This window comes from Rhyacophila brunnea, unplaced genomic scaffold (genome assembly GCF_057557595.1).
Source record: "Rhyacophila brunnea isolate RB1 unplaced genomic scaffold, BYU_Rbru_1.0 scaffold_17, whole genome shotgun sequence".
Classification (NCBI taxonomy): Eukaryota; Metazoa; Arthropoda; class Insecta; order Trichoptera; family Rhyacophilidae; genus Rhyacophila; species Rhyacophila brunnea.
In genome coordinates, this window is record NW_028232827.1 from 30364340 (window position 1) to 30384075 (window position 19736).

Consider the following 19736-nt stretch of genomic DNA (forward strand, 5'->3'; position numbering starts at 1 on the left):
AATGTATTTTTTTTACCTTTTCTGGAAAATACAGCAACCATAAAGTGATAGTATTAAAAAACAGTTAAGTAACGAAACGAGGGGGGGGGGGGTGTTGCAAAAATCTGGTAATTTTTTTTAAATTTCAAAAAAATATTTTTATTTTTAAAAACAATCCAAGTAGGTATATTTATTTATACGTGATTGAATGCCATATATTTTTTAATAATTATTTCAGACAAAGCTGCAGTCATAGACAATAATATTATGGCAAAGGTTTTAGGTTTGGCGTTTGAGCCTACCATATTGAATAGAATACGATAGACAGACTGAGGTCACGTGACCTAAAAATCATACAAAAAAACATCATCACTCCCGGCGAATAATCCGATGAATAAGAACCTTTAATAGATGGTGCTATAATCTTCATTTATTTATAATCAGCGCTCGAAATGGAAAATTTTACAAACCGGAGCGTTTGATAACTTTACGAGAATATTAACACAGCTATTTAATTTTATGGGTATTTTATAATAATAAGTGTGTTAGATTTTTTTGTTATAATATGGCCGGTAAAATTACATTACACTTTTGGGGATTTTATGAACCGGAACATCGCTCCGGTACGCTTCAGTCAATTTCGAGCCCTGTTTATACATTCTTACATATACGACATATTTTTATAGAATATAAGTGATTATTTAAATACGTCAATATGCAATTAAAATTTGTTAAGAAGGTATGCTTTAAATAATCGCCTAGTATGGAGACCTCGCCACCGGTAGGAACTTATATAGGGGAGAGCAGGTAGGATTCGTACACTTTTTACTCTAAGCCGTATAAAAACAAAACTGTAAGATATTTTTAAATAACTTCAATGCTGTTATATATCCAATATATTTGGCTTTAATAATAGTGAAGTATTAGTTTAGATACAAATCAGCATGGCGAAGCTACGGTAACTTTTCTGAAAAATGGAAAACGTACGAAACTACCCCACACGTGGGGTAGCTTCGTACATAGTGTGGGGCACATTCGTACATAATGGGGAACCTTCGTACAGTCAAAGAAAATGCTATTTATTCAATGTAATATATTCATTTATTGAGATCAAAGCTAACACAGAATCAGCCTTCATGTAATAATAATTAACAGTTATTGTTTTTAAAGTGCTTATAACTACTTAGTCATAAAAACATAACACTTTTATTTATTTTTTTGTTAATAAAGGAACGAATAAACCAACATTATAAAATTAACCATTAGAGTAATAGGTCTTAATCGTATTTAATAGTTGTACTATCCAACATTATATATAGATAGGTCTTTTTCGAAGCTAAATATTATCCGGGCTGTTCTTGCTGTAAAAGCAGATTTTGACAGCGGGAAAACACATACCACATCTGATATGTAAACTGTTCCTTCATCTTTGGTAGTGGGAAAGACAAATTTCCAGGTATGAGGCTTCTTCCTTAAAAATGAAACTTTGTATTCAACGGGACTATATTTTTTAAGCACCTGCCCAAGATAATTTAAACGGTCTTTGTTTTCTTGAACTCTACTATCATAAAGCGTTCTTTTTTGATGTTCTCTGACGTAACTGGAGTTTCATTGTCATTATCCGATCCTTCAGACGTCTCTTCGATTAGAGAACAACAACTTTCTCTTAAACTCATATTAGCCTCATCCTCACAATCAGTTTCATCCTGACTATCAGTCTTTACAGTTTTATTTTGCCTCTTTGGTTTAGTTGTCCCTGAAGTTTTCTTCTGTCTCTTTGTTTTGGTTCTTGTATCTGACAGTAAATATAATGCTCGCTTCATCTCCTTAGCCCCTTGTTTCCTCTCTTGCTCTTGCTTCTTCAACTGTTTTGCTTTTTCTATTTCTTCTAGTCTATTTTTTCAGGGGTATCTGTATATATTCTCGATTTTCCTGGTAGTTTTCCTTTCTTCGACTTTTTTAACGCATTTCTGTCCACTCTGGGATAGGGTCGGATAATTTCTGGAGTTATTAATCCTACAGTTGATGAAGATGCAGGTGCAGTTGTAGGCGATAGCAAGGAGGATGATACTGGCGCTGAGCTCCATGGAAGATCTTGTTGAGTAATCTCTGTTTCTGCAGGTAGAGTTTCTGGCACATTGGCATCTTGGCCCGCTGTAGAAGTTGATTGTCCACCTTACGTGGATTCTAACGGCTGCATCTTGCATCATTGCATCTTCATCAACGTCTCCTGTTCCTGTCCCCTTTTTCACATATATTCGCGGCATGGTTCTGTAACAATAATATTTTTGGTGAACAATCTTTCTACTGCCACGCAGTTAGGAATGGGGAGCATTCGTATTGTACGAATCTACCCCACTCATAACTGCACGAAAGTACCCCAAACCGAGAAATCAACAAATTAATTGAAAATAAAAATAACCGCTATAGTTAGCCTAAAATGACTATTTACATATTAAACAAAGTTATCACTTCATAAACTATACTAAGTCACTTATAACATTCGTGCAAAACTTATAACAGTTAAGCGTGTTCAAAAGTGAATACAAAAAATACTTACGTAGAGCGAAAACACGTATCGGCGTGCTCCGTCGAAGCTGTTGGCCGCACTGATGCCCTGCCCCGCGGTTACACTATGCGTATGAGCGGGAGTCTTACATACAAACGTGAGCACGCCAATGAATTGGATAGTGAAGATATCGCCACTGTACGAATGCTCCCTGTGTACGAATCCTACCTGCTCTCCCCTACTATTATAGTAACATCATTTGACATAAAAACTTATTGTTCTGACCTACAATTGGACAGGCTTTTGGTAGATTTTGGCAACCAGTGGTCCCAATGACGATTACCATAATCTCTTTTGTGAGCATGCACGCTAAAAGGATGGCCAGTGAACAGGAGCAAGACGATCTGAATTCCTTTATCCAGACGTGAGCAGCGAATGCGACTGCGAGGAAAGGTATAGAAATCGTCGAAACTGGAAATTAAAAATATTTTGTTAGTAATGGTTTTGTGTGTTGTGGGAAAAGCAAGGCAGTGGCGTCTTGAATAACGAAAAATAAATTATTTAATGACCTATTTCAGGGTTGGCGAAATTTTTTATGTACGCTTGCCAAAATTTCCTAAATATTATTTTTCAACTGTCTGACGTGCCGAGCAGTTTCTCATGAGGAAAAATTGGCTTTTAATAATATTATTAAAAAAAATGATGATATTCTAGATACCACTCAAAGAACATAGCACACGTATTAATAGCTTTATCGCTTTTTTCAATTACGCCATACATTTCGGTCCACCAATTTTGAAACAGAATTACTACTATTAGCCACACCAAGTTTTTTATTCTTATTTGGTGCAGTCATTTTTATGTGGGTAGAAATGAAATTGTGTATTAATATATTAATTAGTTTAATTCTTATCGCATAAATTGACATGATAATTGCTCCGTTCAGATGAGACGTTCTCTCGCTACAGTGGTATCAAGCATCGTGAATCGATCAAAATTAGAGGTTCGCGGCGCGGTATCCTCCGCCGCCTGATGATGTTAGTGTGATAATATTATATGTGACGCATAAAGTCTAAGGACCGACCTATGCAATTATATACATATTTACATTAAGACTATACTTCAGCTGAGGCATGGTCTAAAACGACGCGTGACGAACAAAACATAATTTGTCATAAAAATTCAACATGCATCCATGTTATTTTATGTTTATTGTTATTTAGGTAATAATAATAATATATTCATTGACATGTTTTGTTTTTCGAGTAAATACGTAGCGTTTTTTAGTCGTCTTTACATGATTTAAGAATAAATTCCTTCGACGCCATCACAAAACAAATTGACGTGCTCACAGGTCGACTATTGCTCTTCGATTGGCAATGCTTGCAAAATTACGTCCCACCTATTGCTAAAATTTATTTGCCGTTTCACTGAAGTATGCTCTTAAACGTAATGCTTATTCTTGAAGAGTATTTGCCATCTATTTTTTATATAATGCAATCTGTCATTTATTATTATTATAGGTAAGTATTTTTTTTCTCTTCAAACGCGAGCCATGCAAAATCATCTCGCGTGGCACCAGTGGCACGCATGCCATAGGTTTGCCACCCCTGATATATTTGATCGCAGATTAATTTAAAATCGAATATTTGTATAACGTAACAGATTGTATGTCAAAACATTCATTTCAAATTGCAGATTCGTTTATTGCAAGATCATAGTTTTGAGCTGTATTTGTTTGCCAGGGGTGCACTGATATAAAAATGGTCAAGAAAATGACTCCTGCAACGAGCCCGAAACGTCGATAGCAGAACGAGGAAGAACACACGAAGATAGTTCAAAAATCTATTACGATATTATAAAAATCAGTGGCGCACCCAGGGGGGGGGGCAAGAGGCCCTGGCACCCCCCAAAAATGAAAATTATCAGAATTATTTTAAACATTGAAATTGAAAGCCAATAAACTATACATTTGGGCTTAGACAAATAAAAACACGGCAAAAAAATGATTTGTAATAATTCTCCAGCACCCTTTTTAGAAAAATTTCTTAGATTTTAATTTCTAACACAAAAATTTCGAAACACTAATGTCAGGTTTTTTAGAAACCCAATCTCTAGTGGAACTGTCAAAAAAAGATAAATGAGATAAACACACATCATAAATTAGCTTTAATAGTAAAAAAAGTCGCCTGCGGCGCTATTATACTTCGTGCCCATGAACATTTTCAATTAATTATATAATTGTGCAATATATTGTTTGATTATTATGTGTCAATACTCGACAGCTCCATTATTAAAGTAGATATATTAAAAATCGCCAATAATTCACTGTATAAGTACCCTTAATTTGAACTAAAACACAATTTGAAAAACGTTTCACACTGCCTTTAATCTTAGCGGTAGGTAGGGGGCCCCCCAAATATTCTAGCCTGAGGGCCCGCTTCAGGATGTGGGGACCATGGTGTAGGTATACCGAGTGCAATAGACAAAATACCGATAAACGAGAAATTAGGCTGTGAAGAAGAAAAAGAGTCTATAGGACTAATTTACATTCTCCTCCTTGGCCCCCCCCCCAATATTAAATCCTGGGTGCGCCACTGATAAAAATTATGATATTTTGAAGTACGTACTAATACCTAAGAAGAAGGATGACTCACATGTAGGCTGGTAAGATCCTTCATCCGGCATTACTTCAGGTTTTGGAAGTGTGGACGTCTTGGGACACATTTAGTTATAACGCGGAAATTTGATTTATGATTCCGCGTGGAAGCAGATTTATTTACACTAAATTATACAAGCTTGGTATACATAGGTTCGGCATTACTGAGATAAAATACGGCGTGCATTTTTGAAGCAAGTATTAATAGACAATTTTGAAAAGTTTTTAAATAACAACTGTCTGTCAACTGAATTTTAAATTAATGGTAAGTATTTATTTCAAAGTATCGGTATAAGCCCGCCAGATTTAATGTTGAATATAAAATATTGGTACAGCAAGAAATAATATTCAAAAATCAGTAGTAAAAATAAATAACCATTATTTAAATGACATGGGCCAATAGATAAAACCAATATCCATTATTATTTTGATAGTATGAAAAGTAAAAAACTTTCAATGGGGCGCACGGCATTTAAGGGCTACCATTATCGCATATAAAGTATATTAGTCTATGCATTCATGAATATCGGTAAGAACAAATTTTCATGTTCATTATGAACATTTATGATTACATTATTACTAAAAGAAGTCAACTAAGAAGTCGCACAGGTGCAGAAAAAAGAGCTAGATGGACATTTCACACAATAAATGCGAATAACCTCAAAGATTAAATTAATAATTGATCAAAAATATAAGTAATCTAGGTAGGTACCTACTACAAATATTACAGAAATCATTTTAATAAATTTTTATTTTTTAACTACTAAAGTACATTTTCATTACCTATTATTGTCTAATTTTATAAAAAATGAATCTCAGTTTGGGTACAACAATAATTAATAGTATGGTATTAAATTTATCTTAATTAAAATTGTATGCTTAATTAATTAGTTAGGGCTCGGGGATTTTTTATAATTTCACATGTTTTGGACTCATCACTACAAAAAAGGTTTTTTCAGCGTCTTTTAAAATTACTAATTTAAGTACCTAAGTATATTAATTATTTATATGTAGGTATATTATTATTTTTACTATTAGTGTAAATGCCGAATCTGATAATAATTTAATAATGTCAATTTATTATAGTACCTATATAATGTAAACAAGACCATGAAACTTATTGCCAGCACTCCATTGGCGAGCCAAAAGTCCGAGGACAATCAGTCGTCCGATTTGTCTATGCTCTGATACTGATCAACGAACGAATAAAAAAGTCGAGCTGTCAAAAAAGTCAAAAGTTGCGATTATCGGAATGTCTTCCGATAATCCTAAAATTTTGTGTTATTTATAATTATGTAGACTTTTATATGTTTTCTTTTATGAATTTCATAAATACAAATAAATAAAATAATTTATAAATCTCTCATTTTCTAATGTTTGAATTAACAAATTAATCAATAAAAATGTTTAAAATAATAAAAAAAAATCGTTCCGAATGATTGCATATTAATGACAAATCGAATTTATGTAGTGATTGACGGACGAATTCTGGCAACTCGGAGAGTAAAATATCAAACATGTTTGAAATCCAATGGGCCTGGTCAGCGGATTAATAAATCCGCAGATCTGAGGTGCTCCACGCGAAAAAAAGTCCGAAGACTGTAAATTGTCTGACTTGCGTGCCAATGGAGCGCCCGCATAAGATCTTTCATCTTTTAAAAAATAATATAGTAATCCACCCACGAACGTTTCAAAATAACTAACCTTTCCCTTACCATGGTAAAAAAATTACGCCCGTTCCCATGCCGTCCACTCAGTGTCCCGCTAGAAATTTGGCATTTTAAGGCATTTTAAAAGCTAATTGATTGCTTCAAAAGGTAAAGTATGTTTTTAAATACTATTTAGTCATCGTTTAACATGTTATTCTGTGTATATCACATGCAATTATCTTATAATCGTGTATAATAATCGGACATCGATAAATGTACGTCATAACCAAACCACGGTGTGTCTCGATCTGTTTTAAATGGAACAACGAACACACGCTGTCATTTCACGGAGAGTGGGGATGGCTAATTCATCCGAAGCGGACGAGGGTGTTGTAAGGTAGAATAACACGTGTGCAGGCGTTCGTTATTACGTTCGCCACATAAAATAATAGATACCTAGCATATTATGAAATAATATTGGCTTCGATATATTTTAATGAACACATTAAGTTTTATTGCTTACATTTTGTCCAATATATAGTGGACAAAAACATATATCTAAATATATATCAAACTCAAAATTTTATGAAAACCTTTTTAGGGCTTCTGAAACTAGGCGCTTCACTTGAAGAGTTAAAAAATACCAACAACATGACGTGTAATAATAATATGTATTTTATATTTAACGAAAAGAGAAGTATGAATGAAAAAGTGTGCACAAAATTGTAGGATTGCCCAAAGCGTACCGAAACTATTATGGTTTTATTTCGGCCTGGGTTTATCTGATTTTTAAAAACTATATAACACCATATTATGTAAATTATTGTAGTATTAGTTCAATAAAAACAAATAGGTACGTATGACTCACAATGCACTATTTATGTCGGATCTTAACAGTCTACCTCCACACTTCACCACTGAGAAATAATATAATAGTATATTATTATGTATATACCTACATCAGATTGAGTATGATAATATTTATTTATATAATAATATTATTTGGTAAGTACTTATGAAATAAGAATGATTCAGTAATCTTAATATGAATTTCTTGTACCTACATACAATCCACCGATATTATGGACATATTATTATATATAGTTAATAATAATATATAATATTATAACACAATATCATGTAAACACAACAGGTTCACTATGATTATTTATTTACATATTAGGTATGTAAGTAGGTACCTACTTTATAATTTTATTATTGGTACTTGTAAAATTAAAAAATAAAAATGCTGCAAACACTATAAAATATTTTTTGCAACTGTGTGTCTACTTCATAAACAAAAGAAACTCCACGTGTACTACCTAGTTGCACTTAAATTGCATTTGCTGACTCATTATTATTTTCGGATGAAAGCTATTATTAGTGATTTACGACGACAATACAATTTATTACGGTTCAACCATGGACCAACAAAATAATGTCTCATTTATAATCTTTTATAATTAAAAAAAACTAATATAGGTAGGTATTAGTAATATCGTCAAAAAAAGGATATTTTAGAATATCGTATTAACCGCACCGCACCGCAATTTACAAAGCTACAGTTAACTATAGATACAAATATATTATTATTGATGCTAGTCATTAGAACATACCTACATTTTCTGTAGCTGTCTGATTTCAATGCAGGGTATTTATTTAAACGGGTTTAATATTTGGGTTTGAATACAACATTTGAATGGGTAGGTACATCAATATTATGAAATTTATCGCATTGTATTATTTTCCTAAAATTCTAAAACAGAATGAAATAATATTACCCTTGCCAATATTTAACATATTGCATTGCCTAATATGATAATAGTATAAACATGTAGAACATGTGAATACGCCACGCCACATGCTGTGCTGTTTTTATTTAGCCCGCTCGAGAATTTTTTTCAATTGCCTATGTCCCACAAACTGATGTAATCTTTACAAACCTTGTAGCAAGGGTCTGTATTCTAAATCCGGGAAAAAAGGTTTTATGACTTGACTAGACAATGGTCAATAGCATTGGATCCTTTTCGTTAATTGTTTATGAATAAACGCCACATGTAGCGAAGTTAACACGGTAAAATGAACACTAATAACATTGCGTTAAGGGTTGCTTTGGCGTTTATCGTCAGATGTATTTAAACAATGTATACTTCAAGGTTCGATATATTATGGGAGGCTATAACTGATTGCATTATTCACAGAATTATGTTGAACAAAGACATACATTTCTATCTCTGACTAACAAATGACATTTTAAAATAGTGTCTCATGTTTACATTACTATTTTGCGCGTTTCTCTAACGTATATCTTTCTAGATAGCCCTATCACTGTCTTATCGAAATATTGATTAGACTTTCGAAAAATGATTAATTTTACATATAAAACATTCAATTCAACCACCTATATATTTTTCTTTTTATGCCTAAATATTTTATCTACAAATAGCTAAAAGTAGACGTTTATATACATAATAATAAGTGGGGTATCTATGATTTAAGGTCATTTCTAAACTGCGAGACCATCGTGGCAACGGGAGTGCTAATATTAAAAAATAAACAGAGGATTTAATATTTCTATTTATTATAATATTATAATTTTATTTATATGTACCTAACTAACTATAACTATTTTCATAAATATTGATAGTAGGATTCATTTTCAATGATATTAAAACCATGAACGAACCACGGTCAAGGATTTAATAATTTAACAAAAGATTTCACTACAAAGATAGGTAGATAAGTTATGTGAAATGATTAATTTACACTATATACCTACGTCATTCCAAGGAAAATGTGAGATTCATTTAAACATTTTGAATTCATTGATCAACAATAAAATTAGTACTCTGTCCACGCCATTTGCGTTTGAGGAAATATTTTTTTATATTCAAAATTTTCAATAGCCTGGCCACACTGTTCGTTTGTTTACTAGCTAACCGTTCTTGTATGTAATTGAAAGACAAGATTTTTATGTTATCGTTTGACTGTAAATAATTTGTTTCCCATTGTTTATTCGAGGGATGTGTATTCTATCCGCCCCCCTCTTATTGGCTAGTGCTTCTTCTTGTGCCGCTTTGCAACGGCCCAAATTCCACTGAATTACTTTTGTGGTGCCTGTAGTATTTAATTGGGTCCCGGTGGTATTTGGAACGATGGAGTTAGCCATAGTTGACTCTTTTCATGGTTCGCATCATCATTTTAATCCGATAAGGACAATTCTTGTCGTTGGCTCTGTGTTTTGACACCTCGGTCTTACCTTTGGCCATTTTAATACAATTCCAGCAGTGGTGTTCGTCTTCTTGATCCTTCTTCGTGCAAGACATAGATTTGTGCTCGCCAGCGCAGTGTAAACAACGATCTTTGCTCTCCATGCACCTGGCTAATGAATGTCCAAATCCCATGCACTTGTAACATTGCATAATGGGGCAGCTGTCCTCTACCTGCACTCGTTGGTATCCGATACTTATCCTTCCCTGGCTGATCATGGCTTCTCGGACGTCGCTGTTGACGGTTAAGACGGCATTTCGTAGGCGGTCGCTGTTTCTGTTCCGGAAAGTCCTTTGTAGTTTAATGGCTTCTTTGTCCTGGCCGACGGCTTCAAAAATTGAATCATTTTGCTGGAGAATATATTCTACGATCTCATCATCTTTGGTTTCTTTTTCGATTCCTTTGAGAACGACGGTTGGCGCTAGGCGTTTACCTTCCTTAGCGACCAAGTTTCCTTTGGTCAGCCTTGGAAGAGCGGCTCTGATTCTGTCGGCGTCGTTGGAGGTCGGGCATTTGATGATTACTTTGTTGTCCTTGGCGGCTATGAGTCCGCTGACTCCAACTTTCAGTTCAGAAGGCCTCAAATCTTGCCTTAAGGCTGCTTTAATATCGGAGGTAGTTTTGGTTTTATCAGCTGCACTGACGATTACAGCATGGGAAGAACCCGACGCTGCCACCGAAGCATAGCTGAATGAGGTAGGTCCGGCTGTTGAGGGAGGGTTGATCATAGCGCTCTTTTGGATTAGCGCTATTTTCTCCTTCAGGAACGTCGTTTCCTGTGATTGGCATTTTTTCGTTAACTCGGCGGCCAGGTCGATGATATCCGTGAATATGGACATCAATCCTTCTCTGGTCTCTTTCGTGATATTCCCCTTTAAGGGGTCTACCATGCGCAGGCCTTTAGTTGATAAATTAATAACCTGTAAAGAAAGAGAGTCTACAGTGTTAGTTTTTAACGACGCGGATTCAGGCTGGGAAACAGGCTGTGTCGGGGTAACGTCCTGGATCGGTTGTGTCGTCTGGGTGTGAACGGTCTTCTTAGCAGCCATCTCAGGAGATGCCGAAGTGAGATCCTTCTCCACCGCCTTCCTTGTCTGCCTGGTAGTGATCTTTGTTGTAGACTTGGCTGGTTTTGTTGTTCCAGTTGAGGTGGGAATAGTGACGGGCTTGGATGGTGGCTTGGGTTGGACGTCTAAAGTTCCGGTCTTCTTCTCCGTTCCCACGATCGCTGCGCGCAAAGTTCTCCCAGTCTCAGTCAGGTTCGGGCTCGATCGTGATCTCTCTGAGGGCCTGGCATCGTCGCCAGACGGCGTCGACGGCGGCGACCTCAGCACATTGGGCATGTCTAAGGAAGGGAAATTGATGGAAGTTCAACTCCCCTTCGTGAAAGTGAACGTCGTCAACGAACTTCGGTCAACCGAGTGCGTGAGACTGTTGAACTGAGTCTGTCTGACTCCGGTTGATCCGCACCAGTCTTAAACTGTAGCGGACAACCAGACTCAGAAGAAAGGTCGTGCGCAGCGGAGCCGGTATGCACCAACGCCGAATCACCGAACAAGGGACTGGTTACCCTTCGGACGGGACCCAACTGCTAGCGCTGTCTCTCCCTTTTGCAGCCCACTAAGCCGTGTCAGCGACCAGTTGACCGCAATCGGGGTAAGACCTCTCCAGTCGCGCGGGTGATATGGATTGACACCCGAGTCGCTGCCCTGGGTAAGGAATACTCAGAGAGCGGAAGGGATAGAATATGAATCGTCTCCAAATCAAAGGGACGACGATGAAGGATGACGTGCACTCAATGACAAGCTTCGAGACTCAATGCGAATCAATCCGACCCGAGAAACAGGATCGATATCCTGCCGAAGTTGAATAATGCTCTACGGTCTACGCAGTCGTAGCCTGAGATATCAACGCTCGGTCAAGCGTCAAGCTCGAAGGAGATCTTAAAACGCGGGAAAAATCCGAAAGCAACCCGAAGGAAGTTTTCCAAGAGTTTTCCGGATTTCACTGGATTTTTCCGAGCTTTTCCGACATTGTAGGTGCTCGGACTTCGGAAAGAATTTTTCCGGAATTTTCCGCCTACTCAATCTGCTGGGACCAGTCCGAGAGGAGGAGATTGAGAATCCGGCAAGAGACTTCAACGCACGGACAAGTTTTCGAAAGAAAACTTAATCTTGAAGGTCAAAGGATTTTCCAGGAGTTTTCCGGATTTCACTGGATTTTTCCGAGCTTTTCGACATTGTAGGTGTTCGAACTTTGAAACGAGTTTTCCGGAGTTTTCCAGCACACAATCGCCGGGAGCACGTCCGTTCACTGTCAATGTTAAACTAAGACTAAAAGTAGGTATTTATAAAAAAAATCGGTATGTAAATAAGTCGATAGGTAATAGTAAAAAACAGATTAAACAAATTGTCACAAAAATATTGGACACTTTAAAATGTACACATAACCTCACTTTCGGCAATGCCGAACACGTGGTTAACACACAAAACTTAATATCCTAGGAATCCCTCAGGATATTTTAGAGATAACACTCACACATATATATTACACTTGTATTTTCACTTAACAGCAAAAAGAATTTGTAAAAACAACGTATTTTTCGAGATATAGATTTTTAAATGAATTGAAGGCAAACATGCGTGTGGTTCCCTGCAAGATAAAAAAAGCAACTGGGTAATATTAGGTTGGGGTAGGTTAGGTTAGGTTAGGTTAGGTTAAGTTAGATTAGGTTAGATTAGGTTGGGTTAGGTTAGGTTAGGTTTAGTTCAAAAAAGATACTTATACAATCTCATGACGGCATCTGCGCCACATTTACCAAAATTTATATCGATGAACCAAAAAAGATATACCTAGGTGATGTTATTTGGTTGTAGATTTACATCAAATTATATATTATGAACGATAGCAGCACGAATATATACATATTTATATTACTGCGTTAAACATAAATTATATTGTCACCTAAGCATCATTTTTGCGATTGCCTTCTAATAAATTGTATTGCTGCTACAATTATTAGTTTGACATTTGTGAATTTCTACCTTTTCTTTGTGCGATATACTATTTATCGATGAAAACTATTTTACAAATGTGTGCAGTTGTCAAAATTGAGTGAATTTATATTTTCAATGAGTGATTTATGATTTTTGTTTTGTGAAACAAACTATTTTATGTGATTTCATCTATTTATTTGTGAAATCATTTAATATATGTGAAAACTACTTTCCAAATGTTAAAGTTATTTTTTTTTGTGAATTTTGATTATTGCATTGTGCGATTAATTTCCACACCATTATTATATTATAATACTTACCAATAATCATTTTTTACTTACTATTCATATTAAATAGTTCCCACCTTTTTAATAAAATACTTGCTGTATTTTAATTAATATACTTGCTGCTATATCCAGCAGGAGGCTCATCCCACGGTTTCTTTCAATGTCCTCTGCCATAAACATAAACGGATTTTAGTTCTCCCAACTGTTCACTCTTGCAAAGTTATAAATATCATTAATAATTAAGGATCTGATATCAGGAGCTTTTTTATTTGACCTACATCGGTCCCGGTGACTGTTCTAACCACTGAGTTATTGGTCTGCTTGTCGTTATTTATTTGGTGCCTTGCTTGAGGCAAATCAATAGACAGTGAAAAGATGTGAGGATTTTTTATAATACGTATGTTTTCTAAGACATTATATAAAAATTATATATTAAGAAAACGTAATCTATATTCATATTATTGTAAAAGAGTAAAAAGTCGAATTTATGAAATTATTTTTCATGAAAATGAAAAAAATGGTGAAACGAGAAAGATTCAGAAAACTCCATATAAACAAAATGTCACCCAATGAGTGCTTATTGGAGAAAGTTTATATTTTATCAAAATATAAACTTACTACATCATCTACTACCTACATTTTACATGGATTTTATGAGAAACTAATACATTCGCCTAGTTGCCCTTGTATGAAAATATCATTATTCATTATTTAAATTTAGTAAAAATGCAAAAATTCTAAAAGGAAACATGTAGGTAGGTAGGTACTATTAAAAATAATCAAAAACAATTTTCTTTAATTGATTATAAAGCAATAGATATACCTTCATACATTTATGAGTGCCTAATAGATTTTCCAGTGCATCGATAAGAATGAAGTGAATATTTGAAAAGTAGAATACATTATGATAATTTTATATTTTTTCACAAACAATCTACCTGCAGGGGTCTATGAAAGCCTGATACATTTTATTTTTAAAATATGCAATATCTTTATTATTTTAAGTATAGTAAAATAGGTGAAAATTGTAGAAGGCATTGCCGTTTTTCATAAACAATCTACCTGCAGAGGTTTATGAAAGCCTAATACATTTTATTTTTAAAATATGTAATATGTTTATTATTTTAAGCTTTGTAAAAAAGGTAAAATTCTAGAAGGCATTGCCATTTTTTATAAACAATATACCTGCAGTGTCTTATGAGAGCCATATTCCTTTTTTTTTAAATATGTGATATCAATATTATTTTAAGCTTAGTAATAAATAGGCGAAAATTGTAGAGGGCATTACCGTTTTTCATAAACAATCTATCTGCAAGGTCTTTTGAGAGCCTAATACATTTTTTTAAATATCGTCGTTGATTCTACAATACCTGCTATGAGTACAAAACCATATTGTCCAGGAGACAAATAAAACTGTTTTAAAAAATCAGTGTGTATACTTATGTACGCGCATTAGAAGTTATACTTACTTCTTTGGCGTAACAAAACAAAAAAAAAACTTGTGATAACCTAGATTCTTCGACTAGCTCTTAATTATCTTGTTAAATTGCACACTCAAGAAAAAGGACCGCTTATTGAAACGCCGTTGGTTTATTTCTATACACTTTAACTTATATCACTAAATTATATAATTACTAGCTGACCCGGCGAACTTCGTACCGCCTCAGAATCTATAAACTTGTGTTAACTTATTAGCTGAATTAATTCCAGTTTTTTATTAAGTTAAAATGAATAAGTTCATTAGATGTGCAACAATCAAATCAAAATGAAAAGTATTTTAATTACATTGAACTGTACACACTGTACACCCACGATGACCGCATGGATTAAGCGCCGGTCTATAGTGTCGAGGGTCCTAGGTTTAAATCGTAGGTCTGGCAAGTTCAAATATTGTTTTTAATTTGTGCATGAGTCAGAGTATGGTCCTAATAGGTTGAGCAAGAAGCTGACATCCATTTCTCGTAAAAATAAAATCTGTTAATACAAACCTCCACTCTGTGGAGGCCCATATGATCCTATTAGGATCGAACATGGCCAAAAGAAAAAAAAATGTAATTCACGTAGCAGCAAGGCATTTGCTTTATTGAAGCGAATTGAAATGATTCGCGTAGCATTATAGCACTACTTTCTCCTAAATTATTTGCTGGATGGGTTGCATTCGAGTTGATTCCCTTCATTGAAGCACCTTGTGATATACGACATTTTTTGTTTTGTTGTTAGGTGCGAAAACGAACAAAGCAGATGGTTTGCCGACACATGAACATGCTACGTACAATTGACCGTGAGAGAAACATCCATTTTATAGATTCAGGCCACTAAAGCCCATATTCCATTGGCAGATTGCGTCTGGCCCGATCGTCTGCCACGACTGTCAAACTCTATTCTCTATGGTTTTCAAGGATCGTGAGCGATCGGGTCGAAAGTGGAAAATTTTCTATTATCCGTCGTGCGATCCTTTCATTATCAAGCGAAGATTGCCGAAAGCGTACGAAAATAGCCGAATATGCGCCTGAGTCATGCAAACGGTCGTTCATTTCATTCTACTGGTCGATTTCAACTGAACAACTACAAGATGGCGAAAACTTAAAAAATATATATGGAGTATCACCGAGGACACAGTCCTCGCCGAATAAATACACGCCAAAGATATAGTGTGGAACGTAAAAAAATCCGCCATATTCAATGGCGATCACGCTGTTCTTCAGTTAGCCAACTTTTGACCCAGTGTTTTCGTTTACGGCGAGTCCTGACCGCCTGAGCCAGTTGAAATATAGCCATACTCGCTACAATAAATTAGTCTTTGGATTATTCGCTTTCGATATTCGAATTACTCAATTGGTTTGGAGATTCAAGCTCGCCCAGTTATTCATGATGTAAATTAACAATAAGTATACAAACTTTCTATAAATGTCAAACGGCCGCATAAATTTTAACAGATCTGATGCTCGCTAGGTTTGACAGCTGACAGCTCAGTTTTGTTGACGTAAAATTGCGCGGGAATGCGTTCAGTGTAGCCACCAATCTAAGAAATATCTAGTTTTCACTCAACCTATATTTTTAATAATAGCAACACTAGTATTATTTTACCAATCAAATCAAGGACCAACGAGATTGAATCGTTGCGTGTAATTGCAAATAGCTAGCGACGACGGTTGGCGTCGATCGTTGGATCGGGTTGGGTCTGTGCGTCTGCCAATGGAATATGGCCTTAACACTCAAGAATTGGCCTTGTAATTTGATGATCGTCATGCCGAATGCAAGACGAGTTGGAAATTGAATTTGTTTAAGCTCGAATGGCATATCGGTTGGGATCATTGAAATTCTCGGAATGAGAACTTCCTCACCTTTGAACATTCCTTTGATTATCGTCACGTGAATCACCTTGCTCATGAGTTTTCTCACCACCAAACGCGTTCCGTTACATAGTTTTGGTTGGTTCAGATTTCAAAGCATGATGACTACCAAGCCAACCTTCAGTTGTAAATTGTGCGGTGGCAAGCCAGGCAGATCCAATGAGTTTAAAAATTCAGTTGGATAGTTGGTTGCTTCGTCTTCGTTTGTTACACAGTCGATAGATTTGAAGGAATGCAGTGGACCAACGATTTGATTTTGAATTGTGAAGTTTAAGTGATATTTATTATTTGCCGCAAGAATGCTCGTTCACTCAACCAATTGTAATTTTTGTGGTTAGGTTAGCAATGATGTTCGGGAACACTTTGTTGATTATTTCGTCCTTAGTTGAGACAAAATTGCAAAAAATCATCGGAAACGAAATCAATCCGTTCGATTCATCAACAGGAACACGGCCGTTACCAATAGTCAGCAATTGCTTGGAAAATTTTTCGGCAGATGGATCGTTTAGCAATGTAACTTGTATGTTTAGCGTCAGCTGAAGTTTCTTCACATAGCGCCACAGAGTCGATGATATGAGGCGAGCATTTATTTCATCGGCAGCGGTCGATCTTGGAATGACTGGTAGTGTTTGGCGGAAATCGCCAGATAGTAGAATCATTGCGCCTCCAAAACATCTTGATCGCAGATCTTTCATAGTTCGATTGAGTGCTTCCAATGCGCGTTTGTGCGCCATTGTGCATTCATACCAGGTGATGATTTTACTTGCTTCCAAACCTTTGGCCATTGCTGAGTGTTTCGCAATGTTGCATGTCGGTTTTTGAGTCATTTGAAGGTTTAACGGCAATTTCAACGCTGAATGAGCCGAACCGTTCAGCATCCTTCTAGCAAAGTGGACGCTATCCCGGAAGAAGCAACTGCTACATCAATTTCGGATCTCGCACGAACAGTGGCAAAATCATGAACATGAGGAATGTCTTCCCAGTTCTACCGGACGTATTGAGGAAAAATAAGCTACCATTTTCATCATCAATTGCCTTCATTAACGTGTCGTACACTTCCTTCTGTTGGGGGTTCAACATTGGTACATTCGTTCGAACTGATTGGTTCAATGCGTCTCAATCATATTCACGTTCACTCCAATTCTAGATTGAAAGAGTCGTTTATTCCACGATGTGGCGTTGGCATTCCTAACTTGACTAACAAATTGCCGCACATGAGGTAACATATGTCTTCGATCAAAAACAAAGCCTGGTTATGTATCTACTCATTCACCCCGAGATCGGGATTCCCTGAACTGATACTAATTCAATGTAAAATGTCTTCTGATATGTCATCCTTGTACTTGTTTCCCAGTTCAGGTGGATTTGATGGGAAACATGTCGAAATAATGATAGCAAATAATGTGCGTGTCTGACTTGGAGATGCAGAAACAATAATTACTTCAGCGATTGTCATGTCCCAATGAAAATCGTTTTCAAGTAAATTGAGCCGTTGACATGCAGTACAAAATATTGGACACACCACACCATTGACAGTTTGAAGTGATTCAAATGATGTCGGCCCACGAACATTCTACGGCAACAACCGCAAGTAGAAGCATTCGTCATTCTTCGGATGAACTGTGTTAATGCGACCAAGAGCATCAGCAAAACACACATCCGTATGATCAAGAACTGCATCGCCTTGCTTCCGACATTCAAATTTCTTCGATGAAGCGTTCCAAGTGTAATAACGTGGCATCTCAGAGTAGAGCAACGTTCGTGCAAACGGATCGCTTTGGCAAATCGAAAAGAAGCTGGTCAATGTTGTCGCTGGAGGTGTTTCAGTACGTTCAACAACATTCTATGCGTTGAAATAAATTCGTTGACCATTCTCCAGATGCACCGCCAAATGTACAATGGTGTGATGACGTTCATGAATGGGGAATGAAAAAATACGCCAAATCGCTTCATTGCAGCTCACATATCGACTAACATGATAGTGCGTGATTTTATCGTTGGTATTGGGAGTTTGAACACAACAAAAACCGACATATCGCTGCCTTTGGTGACATATTTGCAGATGTATTTGATGGACTTCACTGAATTGCAATACTCCACGTCGCAATGCGCCTTGAATGTTTTGGAAAGAAGTGGCAAATACAGAACAATCCAAGTATTGTCAACCACGATATCGTTTCCTTTCACTTTCGTTGTGATAGTTCTACCGTTATCATTGGGTGATCGACGCCGATATAGTGGATAACCATTATTTGCAGTGATAGTCTCCGTCGTCAAATTTTGTGGATAACGCTTGTAACACTTGCCTTCGACCATGCACGGTGATTGGGGGTTAATGGCACCACACGGTCCGTGAATAATGTTAGTAATTACAACATCATGCAGGTCTGGATCGGTTTCGGGATCAGGAATCTCGTCACATATGATGTCATCTATTTGGTCTGGTCGAATTCTTTCAACTAACTAAATAAGAATGTGTGCATGCGGTAACCCTCGTTTTTGCCATTCAATCGAATACATCAAGCATCGAGTATCCCCAAAGACGCGATGATTCACAATGTAAGTTCATCAGCGACAGAATATTTTGTTTGAAGACACGTGCGGTGATGTCGTGCTGATCATTTGATGTTTGTCCGGGGGCAGCAATTGAACAATTTCTATCCATCTCGGATTGCACGTAAAGGTGATGAGTAGATCTGGACGACTGTAATGACGAACATAATATTATGTCATTGCATATTGCGCATATTCATGCATACGACGCGGGCTGCCAATGTACGTCGCCAGTAGAATAGTCAATCGACCAACATCAGCTGTATCTCCTTCGGTGCTGATTGCATTGCGTAAATGAATATACTCCTCCGAACGAAGTTTGGCTTGGTTCAACCGAATGAAAGTGAAGCGCTCTGTCTCGATTTTAACGTACAAAACGAACAACAAACGACGAACAAAGGACGAACAAAAAAAATCATCGAAATCAGTCAATCAGTTCTCGAGATACGAGTATCATCAAAAAAAGCCGCTCCATACGAAA

General features: G+C 36.3%; 1 protein-coding gene across 1 annotated transcript in view; it reads right to left on the bottom strand.

Moving 5' to 3' along the window:
• The window catches only part of LOC147073942 (uncharacterized), a 54679-nt gene that overhangs the window by 4153 nt on the left and 30790 nt on the right, over positions 1-19736 (bottom strand). Inside the window, exons 4-5 of the mRNA XM_085944705.1 lie at positions 10056-13516; positions 2774-2959 (exon numbers count right to left, since the gene is read on the bottom strand). Of these exons, the coding sequence (XP_085800831.1) occupies positions 2774-2959; positions 10056-11409 (1540 nt within the window). The 5' untranslated portion in view covers positions 11410-13516. The remainder of the gene's footprint in view (positions 1-2773; positions 2960-10055; positions 13517-19736) is intronic.